Consider the following 16,357-nt stretch of genomic DNA (forward strand, 5'->3'; position numbering starts at 1 on the left):
GACATTGAGCTGGAGGCCTCCTAACAAAACAAGTAGTGAAATATCTGTAATTGTTACGGTCATTGAACATAAAAAGCTCCTTTGCAGTCATACACTCACATCTGTGGAATCCCTATGATGAATTGATAGTGCAGTAGGAAAGCTGAATTCTCCACACTGAGTAACACAGGAATATCATTGGTTATTTCAGTTATAGTATTACAAATATTTTAATACTGCTCACTACAGAATCTAGGTCTAAAGTCTTCAGAGTCACGTAACACAATCCAAACAAGAAACTTCCACATTCACAACTCCTGCCAGTGAAGTAGTGCTTTTCATCTGTGCTCCTTTTTAGACCTTTGTAGTGTCACAAAGCTAACCAGTTGTTCTATATTTAGCTGCCAGATGCAGGTTGTAACCACCTCAAGGTTGTTTAAGGATTCTTCCAAGGGCAATGACCCTGTAGAAATGTATGTCCAGCCACTGCTCTGGTTTTTCCAGTCAAGCTGGATGGTTCTACTGGTTTGCTTAAATATCTTGCTAAGTTAGGCTTCAGTGAAGGGCAGGATTGCAAATACATAATAGCGGGTGTAATGGATCAGATCAAACTGCCAAGATAATATCGTGTCTCTCAGAATGGTCTCCACCAGATAATAACATGAGGGCAAGCTCATGATACCTCCTGCAGCCACTGCTGACTGTGAAGTTTTGTGTTTTATGGAACACTCACTCCTTTTTGTATTTGTAGGTATAAAATGGGGCACAGTCTGATTTATTTTGTAATTTGTAGTCATAGAATCATGGAAGGGGTTGAGTTGGAAGGGTCATCAAAGACCATCCAGTTCTATACCCTCTGCCATAGGCAGGGTTGCCAACCACTAATAAATCAGTCACCAGCTCAGGCTGCCCAGGGCCCCATCCAACCTAGCCTTGAACCCCTATGGGGATGGGGGCATCCACAGCTTCTCTGGGCAGCCGGTGCTGACATCTAATCTAAATATATCCTCTTTCAGTTTTAAACCATTCCTCCTTGTCTTATTGCTATCTACCTGTGTAAAAAATTGGTCTCCCTCTTGTTTATAAACTCCAAATATTGGAAGGCTGCTTTCAGGTTTCCCTGGAGCCTTCTCTACTCCAGACTGAACTAGCCCATCTCCCTCAATCTTTCTTCATAGGAAAGGTGCTCCAGCCCTCTGACAATCTTTCTGGCCCTTTTCTAGACAAACTCCAACAGTTCTGTGCCCTTTTGTGCTGACGGCCCCAGCCTGGACATACCCAATCCCATAATCTATGTCCTTGATAAAGGTGTGAAAGAGTACTGTCCCAAGACAGACCTCTGGGGAACACCACTCATCACTCATCTAGACCTGAACATAGAGCCATTGAGAACAACCCTCTGGCTATGACTGTACAACTAATCCTTTATCCATCAAAAAGTCCAGCCTTCAAACCAATATCTCTCCAATTCTTAGATAAGGATGTGTTGTAGGAACATGTCAAAGGCCTTGCACATGTCAAGGTAGATTACATCAGTTGTCCTTCCACTGTCAAACATGGCAGAGAGCAGCCTGGCAGCCACATCAGCTAGCTCCATCAGGGCTATGAGATACATGCCTTTGGGCCCCAGAGACTTAAGCACATTTATTCTTGTTCTTGAGAATTCAGAATTTATGCACAAGTAGCTCTTCAGTGGAGCTATGTGTAATACTGACTCTAATTCACTAAAATGGGGAAATGATACTTGAATAAAAGCTTTGTTGCCAAAAAGTTTGTCAGTAAATTGGAACTGAAATCTTCCGTGGCTTTCTGGGACATGATTTCTAGATAGAGGTGGTTGGAAATTTTCAGAACTTATATATTGCAGAGGAAATTAATTTTCTTTTAGAGCTGACTATGTACGTAGCTCCTGTTGTTACTAGTTACTTAATTCTGAAGAAAAAAAACAAAAACAAAAACACTAATCATTTGGAGAAGAAGTCTTTTTCATAAAGCTTTCGATGATTTCCTCCCAGTATGTAAAAATAATGCTGAGTAGTACAGAAACTATTACTGCTTATTGCTTAAGTAATAATTTGCTCCAGTGCAGCAGGCTAGCTCAGGGCTATGTAATGCCTTCTTTCTATACTGTTGTAGAGCTTGTTTGGATTGTAGTTGCATGCAGTGTTAAATCTTAACATTAGATGTTGTTCCTACCAGTATTTGCATGAGTAGAGTAGGGACAGTGAAATTAATATGACTGAATTCTGGTATTTAAGACTGGGTAGTTAAGTTTCCAGATTTGTAAGACTAGGTAATTAACTTTCCAAGCTTATCAGAGCGGTTCTTACTTTTTGCATCTGTTACTCCCTCTTCTTTTGAGTCAGATTTTCCCCTTCTTCTGACCATTTCATTTGTACCACTAAGCCCATCCTGTACAGATGTTACTCCGACTCTTTCTCACTTTTCGTCTTTGTTTGGGTAGGTTTATAGGATTGGTCAATCCGTGTTCCCTTATAAAAATACTTGAGGTGTGGTGAGGTTAGGTGAGTTTTCCCTCTGTGATTTATAAACTAAATAGATGAGACAAGTTTCATGAACACTTTAGTCTTGGATGACAAAATAATGAGGTTAATAATGCTGGTCTTGAGTAACATCCACGTGGTGAACCATTCATGCCGTTAGATGATTCACCAGGGAGCAAGGCATTGTGCACTTCCCAGGAGGTGATACATGAATGTCAGTATTTGACACCTCTTAGATTCATACACTACTGCTGCTGTCCGGATTATCTGCAATGGTTTTGTCAAAGTTAAAACAGAAACTTAAATGGAATTAAATGTGATCATGAATTATTCAATCAGTATGCAAGCTTCTGGGTTGTTTATTTTGATGAGATATGTGCTTTTTGTTGTCTGCACAACACATTTTTGGTCTGAGACATGGCACACGCTATCATGTTGACACTATCTGCGTTACAAAAGGTAATTTTTAGCTGGAAGCTGTTTTCTTGAGAGAACCTTAGACTTCATACTTGAGATGGTATAGTATACTCAGAATAATTTTTTTATCTGGACTTCTGATAAAAACAGTAAAATAGTTAATTGTAACATATGTTTATGTTAGATTGGGAAAAAAAAAAAAGTGTACATACGTAACTCAGGGAGATAATGATTTTTGCTTTATATGGTGGTGGTACTCTGTGCAGTCAGGAAATTTCGAGTTTTTTTTGTTGTTGTTTCTTTGATTCGTTTCGGGGTTGGGAGGTTGTTTTTGTTTTAGTAGAGTTTCTATGTATAATGCATTATAATATTGAAGTAGTCATCTTCAGCTGAAGATTACTCAAACAATCCATCCTCGTAAACAGCCGTTCCCCCTCCTGTTTGTACACTCCCTTCAGGTACTGGAAGGACACAGTGACGTCTTCTCAGAGCCTTCTCTTCTCCAAGCTAAACAAGCCCAGTTCCCTCAACCTTTCTTCATAGTAGAGGTGCTCCAGCCCTCTGTTCATCTTAGTGGCCCTCCTCCAGACCTGCTCCAAGAGCTCCACGTCCTGTACTGGGGCCCCAGGCCTGGACGCAGTACTGCAGATGGGGCTCAAAGGAGCCGAGTAGAGGGGGACAACCACCTCCCTCTGTCTGCTGGCCACCCCTTTTTTAATGCAGCCCAGAACACAGTTGGCCTTCCGGGCTGCAAGCACACACTGCTGGGTCGTGTCCAGCTTCTTGTCCACCAGGGCCCCCAAGTCCTTCTGTGCAGGCCTGCTCTCAAGTGGCTCTTCTCCGAGTTTGTATAAATACCTGGTATTTCTGGAACAGTTCAGAGTTAGTTGCTGTGTTTTTCCCTGAGACTGATGGAACAAGGTTTGACTGGATTCATCAGTAAAGCATGAGACTCATTTTCTTACTAAGATGAGACTGGACAATAATGACAAATGCACTTACAGAAAGAAGTCTCTTCAGGCTGAGATCCACAAATGTTGAGTGTATTGTGTGCACTTCGTCAGATGTTTGTTTTCACTCCGCCAAGTGTCCCCCTGCAAGGACATTAACATAACCTGAAATGTGCATGCTAACAGAAAAAATGCACTTTCAGAGAAACCTCTGCTGACAAAGTCAGTATTCAAAATAAATGTCCTTGGAGACTCTGTAAATAGTTTTCTTTCCACAAGTCTAAAAATTTTGCCATTTGTGGAACAAATCTATCTCTTCAGGACCTTTGTGCTGCTGGATTGAAACATGGAAGCTTACTTTTCTTAAAGGATATTATTAATGACCTTGCCCCAGTAAATATACTCAGAGTTGCTAAAGTTTTATTTCTCTGAAGGAGTCCATAAAATGGTTCTCACAGAATCACAGAATTGCAGGGGTTGGAAGAGACCTAAGGCATTATCAAGTCCAACCACCCTGCTACAGCAGGTTGCCTACAGTAGATCATTTCAATTTAAAATGAAATATGCTAATGGTTTTCCCAAAACTTGGGCTGAAATTGCTCAGTATTACAGGTAGGTAGAAGTGAGGTAAGATGTAACTACATTATGATAGCAGATATTTCTCTCTTATATTGTAGTTTACAAGTCAATAATTTTGGCTGTTCTTTAGATTTTAATTCCTTTCTCATCAGTACAGACTGGAAGATGGTTGCCAGAGCAGCAGTCAAACTGGAAAGGCATAGACAAAAGCATGGCTGGCCTGATGTAGTGTTACAATAGCACCAGTTGGAGCAATTAAATGACCTTCAGGGGTCTCTTCAAAAAAATGTTTTTGTGATTCTTTATTCATTGGGATTACAGTGAGTATCTCTAAGCATTAGTCAAGGCCCCTCTTCCTATTTGGGTTCTCAGTATCTAGTTGTAACAGAGGGAGTTTCTTCCTGTTCCAGACCTTGACTGCCTGTGCTTTGCTGCTCTATGAGCAGGAAAATGTAGTAAAAATTTAGAGAAAATACTGTTGAAAATTGATACATTAGATTTTTGCTGTGACTTGTTCCCTGATTAGAAAAAAAAATGTTGCATTGTAAGGTTCATTTTGTTTTGTTCTCTTGTTTTTCTCAGTAAGAGATAAACAGCACCTATGCTAAGTGGTGTCTTGAAACGTCACCTTGTCACAGCTAGCTTGGTTTCATAAATATTGTATTACAATAGTGTAGGTATCAAGCCAGTTCTAATTAAGTATACCTTTAAAATTCTACTTAATCCCAAGACTGAAAAACTCTCAATACCTTAAAGTGGTTTGATGTCCAAAGGAAGAAATGCCTGGTTTTCTCATCAAAAGATAGGAAGTAAAATATTAAGCAGGAAATCCAATAAAAAATGGGATTCTTTTTTTTTCTTAAAGTCCGTACTGGAATTAAAGAAAAAAAAAAGGTAGGATTCACTGAAGGTAGGATTTCTTGAAAGAGAAGTGTTTGGTATCAGAGTGTGATGCAACATTTTATATTTTGATGTCTTCCTTGGTGCACATTTTTTATTTATGACAGTTTTATTAATTTTATATCATTGCTATAAAAACATCCTTGACAGTTAGTACTCTGATAATGATAACTATATGTTAGGAGACTATATTCTTCTCAAGCTGCACAAATGGCTGACAAGGCAACTGAGCCAGCTGTCCTCTGGGCACTCTGCTCTTGGGAGACAGGAGAAGCAGATCTGGGTATGATGTGCGTACTGCTGTAGGGATGAGAAGAGATCACTAGGACTTAGCATATTCACCCAGGAATTCATGTAAACCTGAAATTGCTGAATAACTAAGTACTAATGGTGTGTCACCTGTTCTTTAAACGGATCTCAGTGGCAGCCAGCAGAGTGAAAACTGGGTAATCATAGATACAAAGAATCACTAAGGTTGGAAAGACCTCCAAGGTCATCTAGTCCAACTGTCCAGCTATCACCAATATCTCCCCACTAAACCGTGTCCCTGAGTATCACATGTAAACATACATTAGCTCTCCTTATGGGGTTCAAAATGTCATCTAGGAACTACATTTTCTTTCCTTTAATCTTTAAAGGAACCTTTAAAGATCACCTAGTCCAATTCCCCTGCAATGAACAGGGACATCCACAGCTCAGAGCACAGTCCAGGTTGGCCTTGAATGCCTCCTGGGATGTGGCATCTACCACCTCTCTGGGCAGCCTGCTCCAGTGCCTCACCACTCTCACTGTGGGAGACTTTTTCCTTATATCCAATTGAAATCTACCATCTTTTAAGTTTGAAACCATTTCCCCTTGTCCTTCATGCTTTTAATTTTTATTTACTAGTTCCCGTTCATCTGCTGTTAAGCATTGTAAAAGACGTTCATGACACACTGAGGGGTTAGGCTTCTCTTATGGATGGATGCCTGCAGTTTACAGTGGCTAATCAGCTAACTCAACAACAAGGCCTTATTTTTTCTAAGCACTACGTGCATTTGATCATCATTTTAAATTAATAAAGCAACATAATTCTACGTTAACTTTAGCTATCAGAATGTTCAATGTTCTTCTGGACTCTGGGAAGATGGCAGCTGACTGGCATTGAAGAGAACAGTGGTTTTACAGCCCTTTTGTGGGAACTAAGGAAATCAGGGCCTGAGCAGCTGGAAAAGTAAAACCACAAATCAACTGGAAGCTGCAGAAAAAAAATGAATAAAAAGTCAGATGGGAACAGAATTATGAGGAGTACATTACAACAGAGCTACCTCCCTGCTGGATGAGTAGCTGTGTTGGTGAGAAAAGAAAATTATCTGAGACAACTGATTAAATGAATGAATCAGGGAGGAATGGTGTCTGGGAAAGCCATCTAGCCAGGACCAGATCTCTAAACACCAAAAACCATCTAGCTCAGGGCCAGATCTCCAGCAGCAGGAGCCCTGGGAGGAGCACATAGTGAGTGATCTGTTTTGTTTATTCTCCCAGCTACTGGCAGATTATGACTGAGAGTCTTACTGAGGCTGAGGTGGCATCTTTCTGAAAACATTTCATTTTTATTTTGTGAATGTGTCCTTATTTCAACACACGTAAATTGCCAAACAGGACAAGAAAGATATTCCCTATAACAGTTGGTGCTCACAAAAGAAGCATGTGAGAGATCCTAAGCATAGAAAGCTCAGGTGACACAAGAATATCAGTTAATGAACAAGAAATGATTTCAAAGACAGAAAGAAAGAAGGACAGATAGAAGAAAAGCAGGAAAGAAGGAGAGAAAGAAAAAAAGAAAGAAAAAAGAGAAAGAGAAGAAAGTTTGGAGTATAGTTCTGCTAAACAACATGAGACAGTTAAAGAAAGGAAAGAAGAGAGGCACATAACATTGCTCAACAATGGAAGAGGACGTTCACTCTGGTTGGTGACAGCTGCAGGCTGGGGATGTTTTAGAAAAGCTGTGAGCCCTATGTCTCAGAAGGGAATTCAAGACATCAAGAGAATGGAAAGTCAGAGGTCCAGTATGGAAGTCACATGTGATTGCAACCTTTTTCAGGGCCAGTTCTTGGTCAGTGAAAAAGAGAGATCTCTACCAGGCATGTTTTTCCTGTGCCCATCTAGAAGACTGCTATACCATTTTGCTGGCCCAGCTGCTGTTGTTTCTCTGGAACAACAAAGAGTTATTCAAGAAGATTTTGCTGTGCTAATTAGTCACCATGTTTACAATAGTTGTGCTATTAATTATTGATGATTCATAAACTGCAGGGGCCTTAAGTCTTCAGTCACATGATGAGTAAAGCATTTTGTATTAGTGATTTAAAAGAGTAGAACTTAATTAATAAGTGGTGATTCCATTTTGCTTAATATACTGCTTTGAAAGGAAGATAATTGATAATCACCAATTTATATAAAAAGAAAGGATTTAAGAAAATACCATTTACTGTGTCTTTAATTCTTTGATTACTAGCGGATTCCTCTGGAGTTTACGATGATACTGGAAATAATGGTAGACAGTTTGAAATGTTAAAACAAAAATTTCTTCATTGTTTTTAAGCTCTCTGTTATCCCCAGATGGTTAGTTTATTTATGGTGTCTGTTCCTCTGCACTATTAAAACAGGAATTCTCTCACTGACCTCTTTGGAAACAAGCTCTGCATGTTTTACCAAAAAAGTTTGTCATGAAATACTGTACTAATTGAGTTAGGATGCAAGTCTATTAGCAGTCCTTCCTGCCAGTCAATAAAATAACGGGAGATTTATTTTAATTGGAAATCATCAGCAATGAGATGTTCACTTGAGTCAGGAAATGAGCAGAGGTATGGTCGTGGTATCATTAATATGCAGCATCCACATCATCATACTTTTCTGGGAGTTAGGAAGATTTGAAATTAGTTCTTTCAGGCCAAGGAGAAATCCATGCTTTTTTGACAGCAAGGTACTTGTGCCTCTTCTAGCAATGTTTTGAAAGAAAAATGAGACTGTTCTTTGTGCCAAATGCAATTTAGGCATACAAATCTAGGGGATTTATTCAGTTAGTAAAACGAAACTCAGAATTCCAAGTCCATGAAGGAAGTCTTTGAAAATGCTCCTCGTTGTATCCAATGAGATGGTTTATGAATCCTTCCCATGTTCAGTCCTATTATCAGCCTTAATTTGAGGACGCCCCTCTTATTTCCATGTGCTGTATAAGGAATGTCTTAAAGGTCATTCTTCCAGAATTTCAGTCTTTCAGGAAAAGCAGCACACCATTTCTACATCCCTATGTATGGCTGTGACTGTAAGTAAATCATATCTCTGCAGAGCAGGACAGTGACAAGCTTACCTATGTTGCGACTCTCCGATTTTTCTAATCCTCGTTAAGCTTTTCTACTGCCAGCAGAGACAGGAACACCCTCAAATACTAGAGGGAAGAAAAAAAAAAGACAGGATCTGATTTTCAGGTCTTTGCATTCAGATATTTTCAGTTCACAAGTCTGATGTGAAAGCAGCACAAAGAGAAGCTCCTAGTCACAGTTATGTGAATTTTTATTTCATTTTTTGAATACCTGAGCTAAGATAAGTGAAGAAATCTCTGAAAAGAATCTGATAGACTTGGCGGTGGAGATCTGTTTTTTAGGCACAGTTATTCCATCTTGGACAAAGCTAAGAAATGAAAACTGAATGCACTCTGAAGTGGTAGTAAAGAAGAGATCGCTTATTTAGAATGCCACTTCCATAGTGTTACCGCTAAATGAATCATAAAATGGTTATTGATGTCCTAAGGGTACCTTGTGAAGAATGGTAGGCTCTTATCAATATGTTTTTTTAAAATGTGCATTTTAAAAAGAAGGTTTTGGACTGATACAGACCAAAGCCTGTTGTGTATCTGTTGACTGTTCCCCTTACTATCGATTCTACAAATGAGACTACTTAAGAACACTTATTTAAATCAAAATGATTCACAATTTTTAAAATATTTTAGTTTCTTAAATAATGTACTGTAATATGAATGTACTTTTTCCTGATTTTTGTCTGTTTGCTTGTGAGGGGAGAGGAGTTAGGAGCTTTGAGAGAATTCTGTTTCCCCAGTTTTATTACTTCACGGCTTATGATCAGTGCTAACTTCCATTTCTATTCTAATATCTCTCCTTGCACTGTATTTCCTTCCAACGTGGCAGAAGATCAAGTGGGAAGTGAAGCTGTCGTGTGTGGAAAGGTTAGGTATTCGTGTATTGGAGGCAGTTTTTGCTATGCAAAAGAATGGCAATGCTTTGTGGTTTAATATTCTGGAGAACTGCTTGCTACCTTCTGGCATACATGGGATTCAAAAGGATCAGTGCTCAGGGATGTATGAAAATCCAATGTGCCATTTGTCACTATGCATAATTCCACTGTCTGAAGTGCAAGGCAAGACTAATACATGCAACACTGGTGTGTCCTCCAAGGAATAAAACCAAATACTAGTAACTTCATCTATGTTGAATATTTATGTAAAGTCCTTTGAAAAAATACTATATTTGAGGATAAGGTAATACCCAAGTAAAAGGCTTGACCTAACAAGCAGTACACAGCAAAGTGGTGCAGAAATAATAATCTAGGGATCCTGGGAGTGAAGGAAAGTTCTGGAAATATGCCTACAGTTAGGGTTTTGTTGAAACACCTGACCTGCAAGGCAGTTGCTTGAACTACCTACCCCAAGCATGTGGAGTCACTGGCATCAGGAAAGCAGTGAACCTGCCCCCTCAAATACTGCTAACTTGTTTGTAATCCTCTGTAGTATGAAGAGAGTAATATTCAGTGGGTTCAAAGAATTTTTTAAAGTACATACATCTGTGGGATGACATAGGCATTGTTCAGTTGCTTGAGAACAGTCTGTAATCTAAAGTGAATCAAATCAGCATTACAGGAGGAGTATATTGAAATGTATCAGTACACAAAAAGCATGAAGGTAGTACAGCTATTAGGAAATAAGGCTACGAAGCATTGAAAGCCAATGTTTGCTGATTTTGTTGCTGTAGTTTTAAACTGTGATGTGCTCTCAAGTCTTCTGAAAACACCCTGATTAGAGATGTCAATGTTGTTTGGTTTTTTTTTCCCCCTCTAAATTAAAGGCTACATTTCTGGAAAATATCTTTAAAACTATAATCCAAACAAACTGTCTTGTCTGAAAACTCACTTGTTTTTCTAACAAAACGTATTAAAATGTTATTCTCAGTATACATTACAAGATCTTGAAGGTATGTATTGCATTCAAATGAATAAGGCAATATTTGGCCAGAAAAATAATAGTTTTCCATTATCTTAAACAAAACAGAAGTCCTTTGTAATTGAAGTGCTCTGGGGAAGGAGAAAGATGGTGGTTACTGCATTAAGCCCTACAATGTTTAACTTAGAAGTACATGAAACAAAATTGTGAGCTTGGTTATCTGTTATCAAAGCTATACTTAAAGCAGCTGGATAAAGGCTGCATGTTGTGTGGCTATTCTGTGAGAGTCTTACTGGTTATGCTTGATCTTTCATTCTTGCTTGCAAAATGCTATCTTGTCAAGTAGTAGAGTGGAAAAAAATCTCTATTACTCTTACTTAGCAGGCTTCAGCTACAGAGGTACAAATTGGGCCTATGAGACTGACACAAGATCCAGTTCAGGTAAGATGTTCTCTCAGTTTTTTGATACAGTCAATTCAGTGCTAATGGGTGAAAACATTAAGGCATGGTTATACATGTTTTTATTTTACTTCTGCAAGGACTGTGAGTTCAATAATTGGTGTTTCGGTTTATCTGAGTGCTTGAAAAGAGATCTGTGGCTAAATTAACTTGGTAAAGAAGGTGCTCGCATTTCCATTAACATCAAGTAATTTATTTTGTGTGCTGTCAGTAGGAGTGTGTCCATGTGTGTGTGCACCAGCAAGGAAAACAGCTGTTTCTGAATGTTAAAAACTGCTGAATCCTGACTTGCCACGGCAGAAAGCATTGTTATATAGTTTAGGTACCAGGCAAATTTTGCTGGGTTTTGTACAGTAGAACAGAGAACTGTGCTTTTACAGGTCACAGATGGAGGAAGTCACACGTGTTCCAATAAGAGCATTGAATTTTGTCACACAAGCAGCAGCTCTGCCCATACTTACTACTGTTTCTGTACAATTTGTACCTATGTTTGTAAACAGAGGGATGCCAAGAATATTATTTTTAACATATAGTGTAATCTTTAATACTGCTCCTGTAAAGCAGTGTCTGTTAGAAGTAACTTTTAGTCTTGGACAGCTAACTGCAAAATGCAGAGATATTTAGCAGCCACTCTTTCTGCATTTGTTTGTTGCTTTTATTCTTGCCATGACTGCCTACAAGTAGAAAAACTTACACATGGAATTCATGCTATGCTGTTTTGGAGGTCATGAAGCCTTACATTTTTCTTTATGTATTAAATATGATAATAATAAGTATAATTCAGTCTTAACAGTGGCTTGATCTTTTGAAACCGTGTATGTCATAAAAAGACTGCATAACAGTGGGGTCGGCAGTAGACCCGTCTTCATTTGCAAGTAATTTAAACGTAAATATGTGGAACTAATTATGGAAAAATGCTGAGTAGACTGTGATGATCTGCAGTAAGATGCTCACAATTATACTCGAATAAGAATACTCATTGTCTATGGCAACATTTTACTTTATTTACTTCATAGAAACTGGATTTGCAAAAATACACTATCCGTATTTGCTGTTATTATGCAGTTTAATCATGTAATAGTTCTTCATGTAAGAAGGGAAATTGTTCTGCGTTTTGTATAGAAACTTTCTTGACATTCATCGTTATATTTAGTTAGCTGTGGGTGTTGTTTTGTCCCTTTATTAGTGAAGACACGAATTGCGGTGCTACAGAAATCACAGAATCACAGAACGGCCAGGGTTGGAAGGGACCTCAAGAATCACGAATCTCCAATTCCCCTGCCACAGACAGGGCCAACAACCTCCATATCTAATACTAGACCAGGCTGCCCAGAGCCCATCCAACCTGGCCTTGAGCATCTCAGGGACGGAGCATCCACAACCTCTCTGGGCAGCTGTTCCAGCACCTCACCACCCTCATAGTAAAGAACTTCCTCCTGACATCCAACCTAAATCTTCCCTCCTTCAACTTAAAACCATTTCCCCTTGTCTTGCTGCTATCTACCCTTTCAGAGTTGACTCCCCTCCTGTTCATAGGCTCTCTTTACAGCTGAAATCAGGACTTAAGTAAAACTTGTACTTGAAGAGTATTTTGTAAAGACTATGCCATACTCTAAATTAATTGCACTAAAAGAAAAATGCTTTCTGTAAACTCAGTTCCTTTATGGAACAAGTGACATGACCTCAGCTTATTTGACAAGGATGGCACATACCTATTCATTTAAATAATGTGTGCTAATCTTTTATATTCCATCTTAATGATTGAGGTATGTATTTCTCTGTGAAGTGCAAAGGGCTACCAACTATGCATTTTAAATATCTTTATGTGCTGCTTAATCATGTTCTTAATTGTCTAATAAGATAATACACTTTGTTAAAACAATTGTCACCAGGGCTTTTCTTAGCAATGTTCATTGTATGCTTGTGCATGTTTTGAACTGTTGTTTGGCAGCAGACCTATGCCAGCTGGCAAATGGGTTGTGTTTTTTTGTCTGGGAGGTGACCTTTGTTATGGCTATGACTTGCCATAAACCATTTAATAGATTCCACCTCAGATTTTATGACCATCTGTGTTAGAGGACAAATCTGTTTTGGTTTGTACCAGCTTTTACCCTCCAAATGCCCTCCCAGCATGCAGCTTATGTGTCCGCCCCGATTTTGTACCAGCGCTTACGAATTGCCTTAATTTGGTTGTAAGACCTTAGAATTGACTGAGAAAAATGTACATACATAGGTCACTCTGAAAGTAATGCCTCCTATTGTTTTCCATGGAAAATAAAACAAAGAGCACTATAACACTATTTGATAGAGCAAATTCTCACCTACAAAACACCACTTTTCAACACATTTACCACCATTAGCTGTGCATTTTAATTGAAAAAGAGCCTGCAGGCTGCACTTGTAAGAGTATGCACCAGGGTAAGTGACCCACTGTTTCACAGTTGCTGTGGTGTTATTGCTGGTAGGAAAACATTGACTATGCAGTTCATCCTTTATCAGCTTTACCAATAGCAGTCAGAAAGCACCAAACCTAGACTATACAGTAGATGCAGTAGGACAGTCCAGCCAAAGTGTCAATGTCCTCTATGGTCTTCAAACTTGTATGGGATCTGGCATTATTGCTTTGCAAGAGAAAGGTTGTCTTCTTCTCTAACATTACTCTGGAAGTTCAGGTCTTCTGCTTAGACAGCATTTTGTAGCAGCGGATGGTTTGTCTGGGTTCCAGGAAATCCAAATGGATCACCCCTTTTCTATTCCTTTTGGACAGTGCACATCACTTTACTTGCTGAGGGCTACGTCTTAAACATTTTCTTCAGTGGGGAATTCTCATGTTGCTATTTTGACCCTGTCTTGTAGTGGTAACATCACATCTTATCACCAGTAGTGATGCAGTCCAGGAGACTGTCACCTTCAGCCTTGTATTGGTTCAGCAGGTCCTGAAAAAACTTGCTTATGATGCTCGTTCTCTTCCTGTGTGAGCATTAGTGGAGCCTACTTGGCACAAACTTAGCCATATTCTAACATTGTCACCACTGTTTCCAACACACTGAAGCTCTCTACACAGTTCCTAGATCAGAATCTGCCAATTCACATAGATGAGCTGATCAAAATGCCCTTCATTTTGTGGTGTGAATGCTGTGCATGGCTGTCCAAAATGTGGCTTGTCTTTCATGTCACTGTCACCACTGCTGAAACACACCACCCACTGCCTCACTGTGCTCATATCCACTGTTTGATCTCCTTAAGTGCTCAGCAAGCATCCATGGATGTCAGTGGGTCAGTAAATGTCTTTTTTTTTTTTTCCATGGAAAAATTCAGTGACTCACCTTTGCTTCATACACACTTTCACGTCAGACATGATTTTGTCAGAGTGCCTCTCTGCCTCCATCTGTCACATGGCAACAAAATGGAAAGGAATACTGGCAGGAGGTTCAACCTCTACTGCCATAGCACCAACATCTGCCTCTGATGTCATGGGACATCATAGAATAGAGACATTACTTTCAGAGCAGCCTCATTATAAATGTGCAGCTTCCCCCAGTGACATGAGAGAAAGATGTGTTAACATCTAGTACATATGAAAAAGAAATACGGTACTCATTTGCAGAACTAGGGCTGACAGAGGTTTGTATATGGGACTTTCCTATATGATTTTTAAGTCAGTGCCCTATGTGATTTAAAGATTAGGAGAAAAGAGGCTCAGTGATTGTCAGGGAAAATCAGAAAAAAAGTGGATGTGATCAGGAACTTCTGTTGAGTTTAACACTTCTAATAGAGGAGATAATTTCTTAATGGCAAAGAGTAGGCTTGCATCAAATGCCTTCACATGTAATCAAATGGATTGAATGGGAATCTTTTCAGCTGATGATTAATGTGAGCTTAGCTTGGAGATCAGACCATAGGTAGAAACTTGTTATCAACTAATGGGGACAACGTTGCAAAACAGGAAGAAAATTTACATCTGCAAACTTAATGATTGTTAAGGCAAGGGCAGAGACAGAAGGTCAGACTGTTATGTTTCAACATACAATCTGAATGCCTTTTAAAGCAATGACTAATGGAAAAACTCTTGCTCCTTTATTTTTATGTCGTATTAGAGTGAAACCATGTATGAGCTGTAATTTCCCTAATGACCAATGAGTTAACATTTTAGAATGGGAAGGAGTGGAAGGTGAGGAAGGCACAGAAATTATAGTAATTACCACTCCTGAAGCTTTTATTGGCATTTGAGTTGAAGTTTGTCATCATCTCCTCACAGAACTTCATATACTGGAAGTGAATGTGGTTGTTTCCTGCAGTTACTGTGGTGCTTTTCTGCACTCATGGCTTTAACACACAAACTGAAATGCTTACTCTTTCTTTTCCCCATAGTCCCTGTCTTCTGTATTAATAAGCACATTTCTTTCTTGTTTGGTCTAAGCAAATACCTCTTGCTTCCTTCCAGAGAACTGCTGTAAAGTTTGTCTGCCACCTGTCATCATTCACTCATTTTCTTTTACTGCTTAATCCTGCTCCCCCTTCAAACACTGCATTTTCTCCCTCTTATGAAACTCATTGGTCATCATCACTTTCACAGTGTTGATGGTGAGCTCCATGTCTGTTCTAATCATGACGATCTTCCCCTCTTGAGCTGCAGCCGAAGTGTTGATGATACCCAGCATCTAATTGTTTTCCTGCCCATTTAATGTTTCACACAGTATCCCTCTGGCTATATTAAAGACATTATTAAAATAATTTCACTGGAATACCACAGAGGCATAAAAAAGGTTTAGGTGTCATGTTTTATGACTTCTTAAGTTCTATTTTTGATTTTCTCATTGTTTCCTTCTGGTGTATATGCACCTGTTCTCACTGGGCTGTATTTTGAGATTTTCAAAGCAGATCTCAATCCATTTTCTGTATTTGCATGATAAACTGGGAACAAGACATACAATAGCTGTGCAAAACAAATTCAGAAAACTGTGGTAGGAATTCCAATAGATTACAAAAAAAAAAAATCTCAGCAGGAAAAGTGTATGGTATTCCTATGTCAAAGCAGCACTGGATAAAAAAGACCTATTCACAGCAAGGCTAACAAACCACATACCAAAACAGATGTTTTCCATCAAGAAATACAGATTAAATTCGATTTCCTGTCATACTGTCTGTCTGATTTACACAGATTGCTGTATTTTCATTTTGATTTTGGGAGATTAGCTTGCAACGTATTTGCATAATTCAAGTTTTGCTGTGTTTTCACTCTCTACAGTAAGCTTCATACAAATTTTAATGAGCAGGCATGGCAGTAATGCTTTAATGGTACCTTTAAAGTTAATATTCTCTGAATGATTCACACACTGATATTTAGTTTCCAGTGG

At 39.0% G+C, this 16,357-nt stretch overlaps 1 protein-coding gene across 3 annotated transcripts in view; it reads left to right on the forward strand.

The window, feature by feature from the left end:
- Positions 1-16,357, forward strand: part of PDE8B (phosphodiesterase 8B) — a 75,877-nt gene that overhangs the window by 22,997 nt on the left and 36,523 nt on the right. For all 3 annotated transcript variants that reach the window (XM_052670192.1, XM_052670190.1, XM_052670191.1), the window contains exon 2: positions 10,923-10,982. In XM_052670192.1, the coding sequence (XP_052526152.1) occupies positions 10,923-10,982 (60 nt within the window). The remainder of the gene's footprint in view (positions 1-10,922; positions 10,983-16,357) is intronic.

The sequence above is a fragment of the Tympanuchus pallidicinctus genome, unplaced genomic scaffold (genome assembly GCF_026119805.1).
Source record: "Tympanuchus pallidicinctus isolate F22 unplaced genomic scaffold, pur_lepc_1.0 scaffold9, whole genome shotgun sequence".
NCBI lineage: Eukaryota > Metazoa > Chordata > Aves > Galliformes > Phasianidae > Tympanuchus > Tympanuchus pallidicinctus.